The sequence below is a fragment of the Diabrotica undecimpunctata genome, chromosome 2, assembly GCF_040954645.1.
Source record: "Diabrotica undecimpunctata isolate CICGRU chromosome 2, icDiaUnde3, whole genome shotgun sequence".
In the NCBI taxonomy this organism is placed as follows: Eukaryota; Metazoa; Arthropoda; class Insecta; order Coleoptera; family Chrysomelidae; genus Diabrotica; species Diabrotica undecimpunctata.
This window is the reverse complement of record NC_092804.1, coordinates 66,541,368-66,556,951: the sequence shown is the minus strand read 5'-3', so window position 1 is coordinate 66,556,951 and position 15,584 is coordinate 66,541,368. Positions and strand designations below refer to the sequence as shown.

At 31.5% G+C, this 15,584-nt stretch overlaps 1 protein-coding gene across 1 annotated transcript in view; it reads left to right on the top strand.

Annotated features, from left to right (window-relative positions):
• The window catches only part of LOC140434643 (uncharacterized), a 335,946-nt gene extending 323,181 nt beyond the window's left edge, over window positions 1-12,765 (top strand). Inside the window, exon 7 of the mRNA XM_072523057.1 lies at window positions 11,300-12,765. Coding sequence (XP_072379158.1) covers window positions 11,300-11,454 — 155 coding nt within the window. The 3' untranslated portion in view covers window positions 11,455-12,765. The remainder of the gene's footprint in view (window positions 1-11,299) is intronic.
• Window positions 12,766-15,584: the final 2,819 nt, after the last annotated feature.

Here is a 15,584-nt window from a genome sequence, read left to right as displayed (position 1 = left end):
AATTTCAAATATTTAATATTTATTTATTGTAACAGAAACACTAACAATTTTATTATTAAAAAACTTTATCCGTTATAATTACCTCTTATAATTATAGTTTCTAAATCATTTTCAATACAGAGTAATTCAAAAAAAAATTCATTATTTACTTAGCATTTTTAACTGCATTAATCTGTATTTTATATGACCATCACAAACTAAAGTCAATGTATTTTAATTTGTCCTATACCTATACTTAATAGTTTGAGATATAATAAATTGAGGAAAACAGATTTTCATGAATTAAATTTTATATTTTTATGTCCTTTATTTACTATTTTACTCCAGTCGTCAGAGACGAAAATGCCATTGAACCTCTAAAAATCATACGAAGGACAATTCAGAATCAATTTTAGGACGCTAAAAAGGTGCAAAAAAGTTTACTACTTTTACTCCTGGGATTTCCCTAAAACCCCCCACGTAAAGGGAGGAAAACGGAAAAAAATGGATTTACCAAAAATCTGTACGCCATAGAAAAAAATGTTTCGAGTAAAAAATGTAGCAAAACATATTTTTGAACAAAAATGTTTATTGCAATTTTTGTGTAGAATGAACCATTCTCTCAGACATAACGATTGAAGCGATCGGCGATATTAAATGTCAATAACGCGCGCGAAATCAATGCTCAATTAAATTTGTATCAGCTCGACGGTAAAAATTCAATATCTTTTAATCTGAGTGTCCGATCGACAAAAATCAAGATGCATTTTTAAAGGTAAAGAGTGCAGCTCTCTTATGCAATTTTTGTATTTTGTCGCAAATTAACTCAGTTTTTGAAAAGGTGTTAAATAAATAAACGTGACGCGATTTTTGCTATTTTTTATGATTCTTGTGAGATCAATGTATCGCTTTCATTAACCGGCCACTGTAGATTTTCCATAACTATAACCAAATCTTTAAAACCTATAGCATGAAATTTTAGTTTTGAGTTTTGGCAACAAATGTGAGACATTTGAAATATGCTTAAAAAACGCTGAATTTAAATTTTCACATTGCAAACGATCTAAAACGTTTGAAATTGCTCGTTTTTAATTACACTAGTACTTTTTTCAAACGTACCTAACTACTGTTATAAATTACACCCGAAACTGTCTCCTTGGAGGCATTTCCCATGATGGGCGATCATTTGTAATGTAAAAGTTTAAATTAATCATAATTTAAATGCCTCATATTTGTTGACAAAATAAAAGTCGAATTTTTATTTTTATAGGTTTTTGAAGACAGGTCTCCAACAATCAAAATTTCACTACAATTGGTCAAACAAAGTAATACATTTTATTGATCTCACAAGAATCGTAAAAAATGACAAAAATCGATCAAAGTTTATTTATTGAACAGCTTTATAAAAACTGGCTTCATTTGCGACAAAAGACGAAAGCTGCTCGTTTTACCTTTATGACGCATTTTAATTTTTTGTCGATAGGACACTCTGATCCCAAGATATCGAGTTTTTACCGTCGTGTTGATACAAATTATATTTAACATTGATTTGCGCGGAACTGACATTCAAAATTGTGTTCTCAAAATACAAACATTAGTAAATTTACTAATGTTTGTATTTTGAGAACGATTTCCGAAGTAGAAATTGAAACGTCAATAAACGTAATTTAACCTTTAATTGTGGTTTATTCCCATTTAAATAGTAATTACTTTAAAATGCCACAAGAAAATAGCTTCAGAACAATATATATAGCTTATATAGAATTATTGGCTTCTTATAGAGGGGTAAACAATTGTGAAGGTGGTAAATGAATTGGAAAAGCTTTGTAGCACACAGCGGTATTTAAAAATTACTTTTTTTATTTTAACCTAACTAAGCTACTACGGGTCAGTTGAGAGGCGAAAAATTAGTAAAAATCGAGCAGAATCATGTGGTATTTCAAAATTTTTATTTGAATTTATACGAGCTTCCGCTTACTAGCTTAATATTGACTTCACACAAGTAGTTAAGAAGTGAAAATTAAAAGGGTGGTAATATTTAAAAAAAACCTATCAAAACACTATGGTACTTCAAAAATATATATTTTTTTAAATTCTGCTGGCTCGAATATTTAGCAAGCGAAAACGTTTCCAAATAAAATTGGTTTAGTGGAGGAAAATTATCAGGGTGGTGAAAGTGTAGCAACAACTTACCAAAACACTTTTTAATTTTACTATAAGTAAAACTAAAAACTAATTAACTAATTTTAATTATAAGTAGAGTACAGTGGAATATAAAAAAAATTTCTCCATAAATTTTAACCTAACAAAATTATTGATTGATAGAGTACAGTAAAATTGTAAAAATAGATTTTTCATCACCTTAAATTTTAACCTAAGAATTGTTGACTTTCTACATAGGTTAGATAAGGGTAAAAAATTACTAGGGTGATAATAAATTCGTAAAAACCTAGCAGAACACTGTGGTATTTCAAAAATAATTTGTATTAATTCCGCTGGCTCAAATATTAAGCTAGCAGGAACGTTTCCAAATAAGATTGAGGTCATCATCATAATCATTGGTGCACAGCCCTATGAAAGAGCCTCGATCTTCCCAAGTCTATTGCGCCAGTCAGTTCTATCCATTGCCAACTGTTGCCAGTTTGCTGCGCCTATTTTTCGACCATCCTCATCTTCACCATCCTTCCATCTGAGTTTTGGCCTACCCCTACTTCTACTTCCCACAGGTTGTGACATAAGGATTCTAGGAGGGTTGTTCTTCTGTAATCTTGCCAGATGTCCTGCTCATCTTAGTCTTCCTATTTTTATCAGGGATACTACGTCTTTACCAACAAATATATGTTTATATCTGTGATATATCTCGTAGTTGTACCTCCTTCTCCAAACACCATTTTCACAGATGCCACCGAATGTTCTTCTCAGGATCCTTCGTTCAAATATAAGCAGGAGGTTTTCATCTGCCTTGGAAATGGTCCATGTCTCCGACCCATATATCAAAACTGGTTGTATAAGGGATTTGTATATGATTTATGGATTCGACCGTTACTTGATGGAAATTCATTTTATGTAACAATAAAACACTGAAAACTTTGTTTTCAAAACTTCCACAAAATTTATTTTAAATTCTTATCACTACAGCTGTTTCGGCTGATTGTAAAATTCAGCTGATTCGGCTAAAGTGTAAACCCATGCCAAAAACAGATCACTTGAGAAAGGCAATCAGCCGAAACCGCTGTAGTGATAAGAATTTAAAATAAATTTTGTGGAAGATTTGTATATGGTTATTTTTGTTTTTTGGCTTAAGTTTCTGCTTCTCATATGTCTACTCAGTCCAAAATAGCATTTGTTTGCTAGGATTATTCTTCGCTTGAAAGATTCGTTTAGGGGTGAAAAATTATCATGGTGATCGAAGTTTAGTCTAAACTTAACAAAACACTTTTTTATTTCAGTTATAAGTAGAGGAGAGTGAAATTGTAAAAGAATATTTTTCACCTTAAATTTTAAAATAACAGAATCATTGGCTTTCCATAAGAGGCAGTTGAGGGGTCAATAATTACTAGGGTGGCAATAAAATTCGTTAAAACCTAGCAGAACACTGTGGCATTTCAAAAATATATTTTTTTCTAATTTCGCTGGCTCAAATATTAAGCTAGCAGGAACGTTTAAATAAGATTGGTTTAGGGGTGCAAGATTATCAGAGTGGTTAAAGTTTAGTAAATAGTTAAAAGTTATTTCAGTGATAAGTAGAGAAGAGTGAATTTGAAAAAAAAAAAGAATTTTTTCCCTTAAATTTTATTTTACTAGAAATATTGACTTTCCTTAAGGGGTAGTTAACGGGTGAAAAATTACTAAGGTGGTAATAAATTTATAAAAACCCAGAAGAGCACTGTGGTATACCATAAATATTTTTTTTTTAATTTTACTAGGTTTAAGCCAACAAAATCGCTCCCCTTAACGGTTGTATGGTGGTGAAAAAATATTAGGGTGGTAATAAATTAGTGAAAAATGGGTAAAAAACATGCCATCAACAAAAAGTTTTTTTTCTGAATTCTGCTAGCTTGAACCTTAAGCCAGCAGAATCGCTCCCATTAGGGGGGTTTGGTGGTGAAAAATTATTAGGGTGGTAATAAATTAGTGAAAAATGGGTGAAAAAATATTACGTAGGTTAAATTGAATTCAGCTCATTTGTCCCCGCTAGCTTAAGGGTCCTTACAGATTAAACTGGTATGATGTTGTCCATACATATTTGCAAAAATTTAATTGAGTTTCACTCTACGCCCGTTTTTCATACCAAATTTGTAATCTCCTAAAATTTTGACTAGCCTATATACTTACTGGTTTCTTAATATTTTCTTGTGACATTTTAATATTATTTACTATTTTTTGTGGGGATTAATTTCCGAGGTGGGGTAGATTAGGACTGAATTGTATATTTGTGACTTTAAATAGGGATTTATCAGTACTGTTATCATGTTTGAGCTATCTCAGATATAAACTCATATATTCTTGTAGATATGATCTTTGGTTTTCTCGAAAAATATTTTAGTTGGACGAGGAATAATAAATTAAATTCGCTTATGAAAATCGCCTGTTTTTAAAGGAGAAAAGTAAATGATTCTCTATTACGTGCACAAGTTTTATCTGTTTTAAGCTCTTTATTAGTGGCTATGAAGTGGAAGATTTGCACGCGTGGACCACATTGTCAATATAAAACATAAAAAAACTGTAATCTGATACGATCTGACTACTCCTGCGATCTGTGAAAGTGCAGGGACTGATAACGAACTTATAAACAATTAAGAAAAATTTGGATATATCTAAGAGCATAATACATAATATTATCACAATTAAACGAACAGAAACAGTTGATCTACCACCATGACTTTGACTTATTCCTTAGTGTTAATTTTGCATAAACCCAAACAATAAATTTTTGTTTGATGAAAAAAGGCATCACAAAGAAGCTTATAAAAAAATTCTTTCACCATCGAATCAACGTTATGGAGAGTAAAGGAAAATTGGCAAAGAGCAGCATAGGACGCGAGAAGGTAATATATAGGAAAGAGGGTAATGTCTACTTATGAATAAATCTAACATAAAATATTTTATATCTATAAAGCTATAAATATTTAAGGAGATTTGAACAAGAAACATTCTAGGAAAAACGAAAATTCCTAGGTGTGTTATCTCTAATACTGATACTCTACAAATCCTAACCATTTAATAGCTATTAAACTTTGTCTTTTCATGGCCGTTCAACCGAAAATCGCATCGGCTTAATAGGGAGTTGACAAAATTTAAAAATCGTAAAAGTGTTATATCACGATGTCACGCTGATATACTGCGACAGATGAAAATAAAAAGAAGTTTTGATAAAGACAAATATCCACAAGGAAACTAAGTTTCTGTAGCTGGCTGTATACCATGTATCACAAAATTTATTCAAAAATACTTTATAAAAGGTATATATGTAATTAAAACACCCTATCGGGCTTACACGTGGCGAGAAATACACCTTGCTCCAACTGATTATACCGGAAAAGATCCAAGGAAAGAGAAGCATGGGGAGGCGTAGAATGTCATGGCTGCGAAACCCGAGAGAGTGGTACGGATGTACATCAAATGAACTTTTCAGAGCAGCCGTCTCAAAAGTCCGAATAGCTATGATGATTACCGACCTCAAAAATTAATCAAAATCCTTTGTAAAAGGTATATATTTAAAAACTCAACCGGGCTATGTTAGACAAAACGTTTTCGGAATCCATCATTCCATCATCAGTTTCCTAGAAAATATGTAACCACTTAATTAAAAAGATCATGGATTTTTAATCCATGTTCTTTTTAATTAGAGTTAGCATAGAATTGGTACACTTCTGCATTAGTTCGTCTTTCCATTCTTCCACTACTACTTTTCCACCCAATATTCTGCGAAGTATCTTTCTTTTCCATGCTTCCAATCCGTTCTGTATGGTTTTCTTCATAGTCCATGTCTCGGCAGCGTATAGCATTGTGGGTCTAATTATAGTTTTACATACTCTTATTTTTGTATTACGAGATATATTATTGGCCATAATTATTTTGCTCATGGTTCCAGCACATCTGTTGCTGTTGGTCAGTCTGAGATTGATTTCAGATACTTCCTTACATGTCTGATCAATAAGAGTACCTAAGTACATATATCCACCTCCTCGAATTCTACAACTGATCCATCCTTTACCTCCAATTTAAAGAAGTCCCTGGTATTTATTTCTTTTTGTCTCGAGATTTCCATGAACTTGGATTTATTAATATTAACTTTTAGTCCCATTTTAAAGCTTTCCCGAATCTGTCGTTTTACTATACTTGCCAGTTATTTTCGATTTCTTGCAATGAGAACCACATCATCAGCGTATGCTAAGCATTGGTGCTCTTTATATAAAATAGTGCCGGACCTATTTATCCCACTAACTCTTCCAAGTTTTTCTAGAATCATATTAAACAACACGGTAGACAACGGGTCTCCTTGGCAAACACCGTTTTTCACTTCGATTTCTTCTGAGACTGTACCGTTACATTTCACAGCAGAAATGGTTTGTCTAATTGTCATTTTTACCAATCTTACTGTTTTTTTTTTTCTGGTACTTGAAATTCTTTTAGCGTTTCTATTAATTTGTTTATGTCTATTGTATCGTAGGCGGCTTTGTAATCAATAAACAGTACCTGTGCTGAAATTTGTATTCATAGCAATGGATCAGGATTTGTTTTAGCATAAAAATTTAATCGGTTGTTGACCTTCCCTTGCGCAATTCTCCCTGGTATTCTCCCAGATTCTTCTCTACTTATATTTCTAATCGTTTTTTAATTAGTATGGCTAGCACTTTGTATACATATTACCTCTAATCAGGATATTTGTCTATAGTTTGCGCATACAGTTCTATCTCCCTTTTTGAATATAGCAATATAATATTCTTCAGTAGTCATTCTGTCATTTAGCATCTCTTCTAAATATTCTTTCCACCTTTCACATATTTGGTCTTCGTCCACTATCAGGTTTCCTTGCTTATCTTTTACATTCATTGTTCTTCCCTGATACCCAGTTTTAATGTATTTTGCCTTTTTGTAAAAATGTATTTCATTTTTGTTGTAATTTTCTACAATACGTTTTACTTTATCATCCATATACTTTCTTTTTCGCGTCCTTAGGATTATCTTTACTTTTTTTCGTTGTTCGGCATACCTTTCTAGGTCGTCTTGTTTTTGCGATCGCAAACTTTTTATCAGATCTCAAATCTTATCTTGTTTTAACTCTGTTCTACATTCGTCATCAAACCAGTGGTTTTTTCTAAATCCCTTTGTTCTTGGTATGTTTTTCGACATTGCTTCATTTATAGTGTTTGTCATTTTCTAGAACTTTTCTTGTATGTTACTCACAGTAGCACTATCTTGTTTGGCGTAGACTTCTTGCATATCCTTTTGATAATTCTACACTACCTCAAATTTTCGCAGTTTTTCAAAATTAAATTTACGTTGCAGTTTTTTTTCCGTTTATCCGTCACTTAATTAATCCATAAAAATTTTAAATTATAGATAATTTTTTTTCCTATCCTTTGTTTGATTTCTCGACTTGTTTAATTTCCTATATGTACATATATATATATATATATATATATATATATATATACAGGGTGGTCCTTAAGTACTTGTACAAAAAGAAACAGTAAATTCTACACTTTAAAATATTATGGTTTAAGCTAAATTTATTCTCAATATATGATATTAAGAAAGATACAGGGTATTAAAGTGCAAATTTAAAATTTTATTTTTCGCTATAACTTTTATGTTTGTAAACATTTATGTATAAAAATTTACAACTGAGTACTTTTAAAGATGAGAAATTATAATTTCATGTAGCTAATAGAGGGCACCACATATGCCACTTATGTGGCATAAATTTGCACTTAACTTTTTTGCTCTTTAAGTTACCTGTATTTATGACAAAAAATGTTAAAGATACACTATTTTAACAAAAAAAGGTATACCTGTTAATAATTTCAAGACTCAACAGTTTTCGAGATAATTGTATTTTACAAATCAGCTGCATAATTCTGATTTAAGGCAATTACTCCAGCCAACGAAGGAAAAATACACGAAACCATTAATACTTCTGAGTTTTGGTATAAAATACCTTTAACTAAAGTTAATAGTTAACGAAATATTAAATAAAATTAATATATCAGCAGGATAATTAATAATAGGATTTCACAAAATAACAGAATAATAGGAATTTACATCAAACATTTTACGTTTTATGTTAAATTAAAGTCTTAATCAAAACATTTTGTTTACAAACCAAATTAAGAAATAGTTAAACTAAATGACATAACTTTTTGTCAAAGTAATTGTTCGATATGTCCACCATTTTCTTTAATTCATTTGTCAATTTATTCTATAAAAGATCGTCTCATATTAAATAGCATCATTAGTTCTAAAGAAACTGCTGCAGTATTTATTTCTTTCTATAGTTGGTTGCGAATGTTTATGGGATTCTTATAAACAGGTTGATTTAATGCGCCCCATACACCAAAATCAAGCGGATTAAATTCTGGGCTACGTGGTGGCTATAATGTATAATGGATAAATATATTCTTTTAACTACATATCCAAATCTTATGGTATATTGTGGAACTACATCTTATTTGTTGCAGGGATTAAATAATGTATTAAACTGTGATGTATCTCGTTCATTGGTTACTTATATACACACGGAATAAACTATCTATGACATTACTTATTTATATGATTACGTTACAGCTTACGAGTAACTATAATTACATCTCGAACAATTGGACTATTATGATTTACTTTACTAACGAATTAATATTAAGCTGAATTAAATTGCCTGTGTGTTTACTGTGTAATGAATAATAAGTATTCTTTTGGGATTTTTTATGAATTAAATAATTATATCAATATCTCACCACGTTGCCAAGGAATATGACTACCACGACCAATTCAACGTTCAGAAAAGTTGTATTTAAGTATGTTCTCACTACCTTCTCTCTAGAATGTGGAGGTATACCATCTTGCATAAACCACATATTTTGGGTTTTCAGCATTTTCAAAATAGAGAAAACCCCATACAACGCCAGTATAGAAACTTAAGAAGCGATAGAAAAGGGAAATTGTAAACATAATGACGGCCAACGTCTGAATACGGACACGGCACCTAAAGAAGAAAATGAAGAATCTTTTCTCCAATAAAACATTTAGCAGCCATAAGACAGCATTTTGTGATGTAACATTAAGTTCTTTGAGTTGTTTTAATAAGAATAAACTATGAATTATGCTTATCTACAGATATTCAGTGCCTTACCACACAAATATTATTATACAACTGTCTTATAAAATGCGATTATCTCGAAAACTGTTGAATTTTGAGGTTACTAACAAGTATATGGTGCGCCCTCTATCAGTTTCATTAAAGTATGTATAAAATTATAATTTATCCTACTCAAAAGCATCCAATTGTAAATTTTTGTCTAAAAATATTTACAAACGTAAAAGTTATAGCGAAAAAAAAAATTTTAAATTTTCACTTTAACACCCTGTATCTTTCTTAATATCAACATTTTATTAAAGCAAGTTGGCTTAAATCGTAATATTTTAAAGTGCAGAATCTACGGTTTCTATTTGTACAATTACTTAAGGACCACCCTGTAAATATACACAGGGTGTTTGGTAGGTCGATGGAATTTTTTAAGGGATAATAGGGGACGCCATTTGCAAAATTTTTTGCTAATAGTGTATCGCTCAAACTGTTAACGTTTCCGAAATAAAGTTAAATTTGTCAATATTTGACAATTCGACGTTTAAAAATTATTTAGGCGTACCACCTCCCTGTTTTACGAATGGAATAAAAATGTAAACCTACAACACTGACTCTTCGCATAAAATTTCCATCAGCTATGGTCATTCTCCGAACGTATAACAATCAAAAGACAATATACCTGCTATGGTATGCTATGGTTCAACAATCACTATCCCAATAGGTGGATCGGACGAACTGGACCGTTTTTGTGGCCTGCTAGATCGTCCGATTTAATACCGTGTGACTACCACATCTGAGGCAGATTCAAAGAACTTTTTTAAGTTCCAATCCGAACTAGAGCTTATTTAATGGAAAGGATTATCGAAACAGCTGACATTATAAGGGCAGAATTGATGTTAAAAGTAACCACATCAGAAATACGACGCAGGGCAAGAGCGTGCATTAGGAATGGTGGTTCTCATTTTGAACAACAATGACTGTTTTCTGAAGTTTATGTACATAAGGCATAATAAATGTTACAAAAAGCATGATGTATCGTTGTTATATTTTACCTTTCTTACCCGTTTTATTAATGAAGGTTACTTTAACAATGCATTGATATTCAACGAAGGGTTTTTGCAATCTAAACAAGTAATACGTAAGGTATTTTGTATGTCAGAGAAGTCTCTCGCTTGGATAATTATTTTTAAAAATAAAATGGACGAGCAGCTTTATTTTCGAATATTGACAAATTTAACTTTATTTCGGAAACCTTAACAGTTTGAGCGATACAATATTGGCAAAAAAGTTTGCAAATGGCGTCCCCTATTATCCCTTAAAAAATTTCCATCGACCTACCAAACACCCTGTATATATATATATATATATATATATATATATATATATATATATATATATATATATATATATTTATATATATACATATATATATATATATATTTATTATATTATATATATATATATATATATATATATATATATATATATATATATATATATATATATATATATATATATATATATATATATCTGGTATTATCTTCTTCTAGTTTTGTGGGTAATTTTTTTCCGAAATTGGTCTCAGAAATTAGCAATTCTCTAGAATTACCGAAAAAACTATTGTCGAGATCGAGATAGAAATATTAAATATAATTTATTTTAAATTAAATTTTATTTTAATTTGTTTAACAATTTTTTATCCACTTTTATATTTAAATAGAATTTACATAGTCATGTACAAAAAAGAGCATAGAATATATGAGTAAATTTAAAAGCTCAAATTTTTAAACAAAATAAAAGATTATTTTTTAATTAAATTTTTGGAAACTTAAGAAGATGATCGACCTATAAATCAATGTATAAAACAATACACAAGACTTTTATTAAACGAAAACTTTTTATCAGTTCATAGTGTTTCTTAATAGGTCGTTTCCTTTCTTTTATTGTTTATATTCTTATTATCCAGTCAAGCACGAATAGCTTAAAAAACTAAATCTGTTTCTATTCTTCCAGATTTTCAGACGCCGATTCGACTGCAACCAGAAAAACATCAACGTCATCACACATCATCAAGGACTAGCGACATCGTAAGAGCTTTTCTTTGGCCAGCTTTGATGTCGGAATCGAATTACGTTTATAAAGCGATTGTTGTTACAGAAGGCACTTGATTTATTGACTGAAGGGAGTTTTTTTTTTATGTTTTTAGGGTGGTTTATTAATGCCATAAGACAAGAAAATATTTTAAATATTAATAAATATTTTGTAGGTATTTCCATTTTGTATATATAATTTTATATTTATATCTAATAAAAACTTGTTCCCTAGATATGTCTGCCCTGTGTTCGGGATACTGACATAGGTTTATTTATTACATTACATTATTTTTTTATTTTCGGGTGATGTTAGTTTAACATAATCTGCATGATTGATATAATTAATTTGGTTAAGTGAAAGCTATTAACTAAAATACATAGTAGCTCATGTGTCTATTATGACAGCCTTGATTAGGCAGTAGAAATGAATATGTTTTCTTCTTTCTTTTTATTTGTAATATGCATCAAACAAACTTGTTAAAATTCTCGATAAATGCTTTTTTCCCGCCGATATTTTTTACATTTATAAGTTATTAGATTGTAGCCGCGCTATCATGAAAGTAGGAAAACTGTATATAATTAAAAAATAAAAATTAGGTATTTTTGAGTCTTTTTAAAAAATTTTAACAAAATTGTTGAATTTTTGATACATATGTTTTTACAGAATGACGTTAATACATCGTCGTAATGCTTGACTCAGAATATAAAACAATACTGCCTCGTCCTTGAAACTGAATTTATATTTGAAATTAAATAATACAATTTAGTTCTATAAAGGCGGCCTCTAAGATCACTGTAGAAAAAAATACAAGCACAAAAACAACATATAAATAAGCAAAATCTGAATTAAGTGTGTCTTCGTCCAAGACTGTGTTTGTCTACTATTTTATATTGCATATTTTTTCTTTAAGCTCTTTTGTAATTTCCTGCTCTCTTGTGTTTAGAGACTTTCCGTTTCAAGTACCGATGCGAAGTATATTTCTCGTTTTCCATAAACGCGTTGTCCTCTTTCTCGCGTTAGTTATCGTAATGAAATGATTCCTGTTCCGAGGCATAATCCTGTTTCTATGAGCTGTATGGTTTTAAAGTCTATCAGTAGGGTGCTAACCTGGCTGTAGACCCATTCCTCCTTTATCTGGGCCTGGGACCGGCAACAGTTATGTCGAACTACTCGATCCACCTAACAAAACTTCAGGCGGAGTTCTGCAGTTTTATTGGGTGGTCGGCGGAATATATCAGCAATCCTGTGTCTGATTGACCTAAAGGAAACATTCGAAAACATTTACCAAAACAACAAAATAGAAGTCAGAATAAATGGACAACTTACAGAACGTATAGAAATGGCAGTGGAATAAGACAAGGGGACTCATTGAGCCATATGCTCTTCAATTTAGTCATGGATAAAATCATTAACAAAGGAAGAGGATACAGAATGGAAAACAAAGAAATAAAAGTACTCTGTTACGAAGACGACGCAATATTGATAGAACAAGATGAAGATAATCTGTAAAGACTGGTCCACAGATTTAACACAAAAGCAAAAGAATTTAATATGATAATCTCATCTCAGACAACTAAAACAATAGTAGTCAGCAAAGAACCAACCAGATGTAAAATACAAATTGATAGCATTAGTATTGAACAAGTAATGGAAATAAAATACCTGGGATTTACACTATCCAGCTATGGAAACCTGGACAAAAAAGTGAGATATTAAGTACAAAAACAAATAGACTGGCAGGATGCCTTAATAATACTATATGGTGAAACAGACCCATTAACACTGAGATGAAATCAAGAATTTATAATACCAGTGTAAGACCAATAATGACATATGCCTCAGAAACAAGACCCGACACAGTCACAACGCGAAGGCTACTGGAAACGGCAGAGATGAAAGTACTGAGAAGAAATACATTAAATACGCTGAGAGATCGAAAGAGAATTAAAGGCATTAGAAGAAAATTTAACGTACAATGTATAAATGAATGGTCGCAAAATAAAAAAAGAATGGAATAGCCACATAAGCAGAATGAAGAAGACCCGTGTCGTCAAAATAGCAAGAGATAACTGACCAATCGGCAGAAGAAGTATCGGACGACCGCGCAAAAGATGGAGTGACAACCTTCCATAGAGGTATTAATCTGCCAATGAACAAGCAGAATTGCTTATAAAGAGGAAGAAGAAGAAGAAGATAATATTTTTTGTAGCAACCTATACATGGGCCTCTCATTACATGTCCGAAGTACTCCGGTACAATGAGTACTGGAAGTATAACCTCAATGATGAATGAAAAGTCAGTTCTCAATATTTGAGTTTAAGTTTATATAACGAATATGTATAAGTTTTTGTAGGGCTCTATTTATATACAGTACTTTTTATAACTTTTATTTACTTATATAATTGACTGACTTAAATCTTGACTGTTTCTAAAATAAAACCGTCTGGATTCTAATAACAATACATCATCCCCGGAGAGGTACAGTTGAACCATTTCGACTCTTTTTAGCTTTGAACGTTCTGATCAGAAATTTCCGACGTGTTTTCTTGATGAGGAAAGCAACAGATGTTTCTAATTACACAATTCTTGAACGAAGAAGTAAAATTCCATTGTTTTTCTCTGTCTCTGAAAAATCACTTTAATCATGCTTCAATCTTCCAATTAAGGTTTTCCATCTAATAGCCTGTCTTTGCTAAATTTAATTTTCTATACACAGAAGTATACTATCACTAGGTTGCTGACATTTCAACTTATCCAAGTGACCGAACTTTTGTGTTTAAATACCGATGAAATTCCTTGACTCAAAACTTCGGGTTCTTTATTATATTTGCATAATTTAACATTGAACACCAAATCGTTCAACATGGTGATATCAGCTGCTAAAAAAAAGGATGAAAACATCAAAGACTGTGAGACATAAACTCGGGATGAATCGATAAATTATTCAATAAGATATAAAGTCTAAATACTTAGACATAGAACTATCTTTATCTAATTTAGTAATACTTAGACACAGAGGCTATGGCAACTTTGAAGACCACGAGAGCAACAAAAATAGCTGACTGTTAAACAATAAAATATATAAGGCTGCTATAAGGCCTATAATAATATACACGCATAAACTAGACCAGAAACAACAAAAACCAAAAAATTGCTTGATAACCAAAAATGAAGGTACTTCGTAGCGTAGCTTGAAAGACTCTTCTAGACAGAGAAACAAGTGAAAATATAAGAAATAGTAGACGATATTAATGGTTGGAAGCTAAACAGGAAAAAAGAGTGGAATGAACTCATTAACGGAATGGAAGAAATAAGAACGGTGAGCATCGCTCGGTCTAAATCGCCAACAAGACGGAAAGTATAGGTCGATTCCGAAAAAGGTGGAGCGAAAATCTGAACGTCGATGCAGGTGGACGTAATTTAAACAGGCGATTGGCATAGAATAATGACGGTTGAAACTCGTTAGGAAATTACCTATATTTTATTGTTGTTAACGGGTTTTTGTTACTTTAGCACTGTTTGAGCCGTCATATGGTGTAAAACAATTTGATTGATGGATTCTTCACCTACAAAGTTGTCTTCCAAAAGTAAGCTGCCAAACTCCAGATCGCACGGCAAACGCACTTCATGATGTAATATCAAACGAACTAGGATCTAATCATTAGTTTTTTTAAAAGGCAAATCGGTAACTCGTCAATGTTCATGTTCGAATACATTTTCAAAAGATCTTTGCTCATTGTTCGATGCATTCTCTAAAAAGGTGTCTTTCTGGTTTTATTGACCACCAATCAATCGGCAACTATTTTAGAAAAGTACCTATCCGAAATTTCGGCCTTGGTCTGAAAGAATTTCTGTGGGAGCACCAAACCGTCTAAAGAAATATTTAGGCAGTATTATTCCGAAGAAAAATTCTTTAATTCACAAGCTACCCGGTTTGGTGTTGCGTAGACCTCGGTCCATTTCGTAACTAGTCCATTCCCAAAATGATAAATTATTTTTTAACACATGTTTTTGATGACGGTCTTGCAATTGCTACCCTGTCCAAACGACTATCAACAGCGAACTATTTGATGGTTGTTTCTTTTTACCAACTGAACCATTGTCAGTTGCCCATAATTCGCAGGATAGACACCATTCTCTGCAGTTCACTCTATAAAACCGTTTACGAACCTTTTTTAAAGTCTTTGTAATCATAAAATGTAAT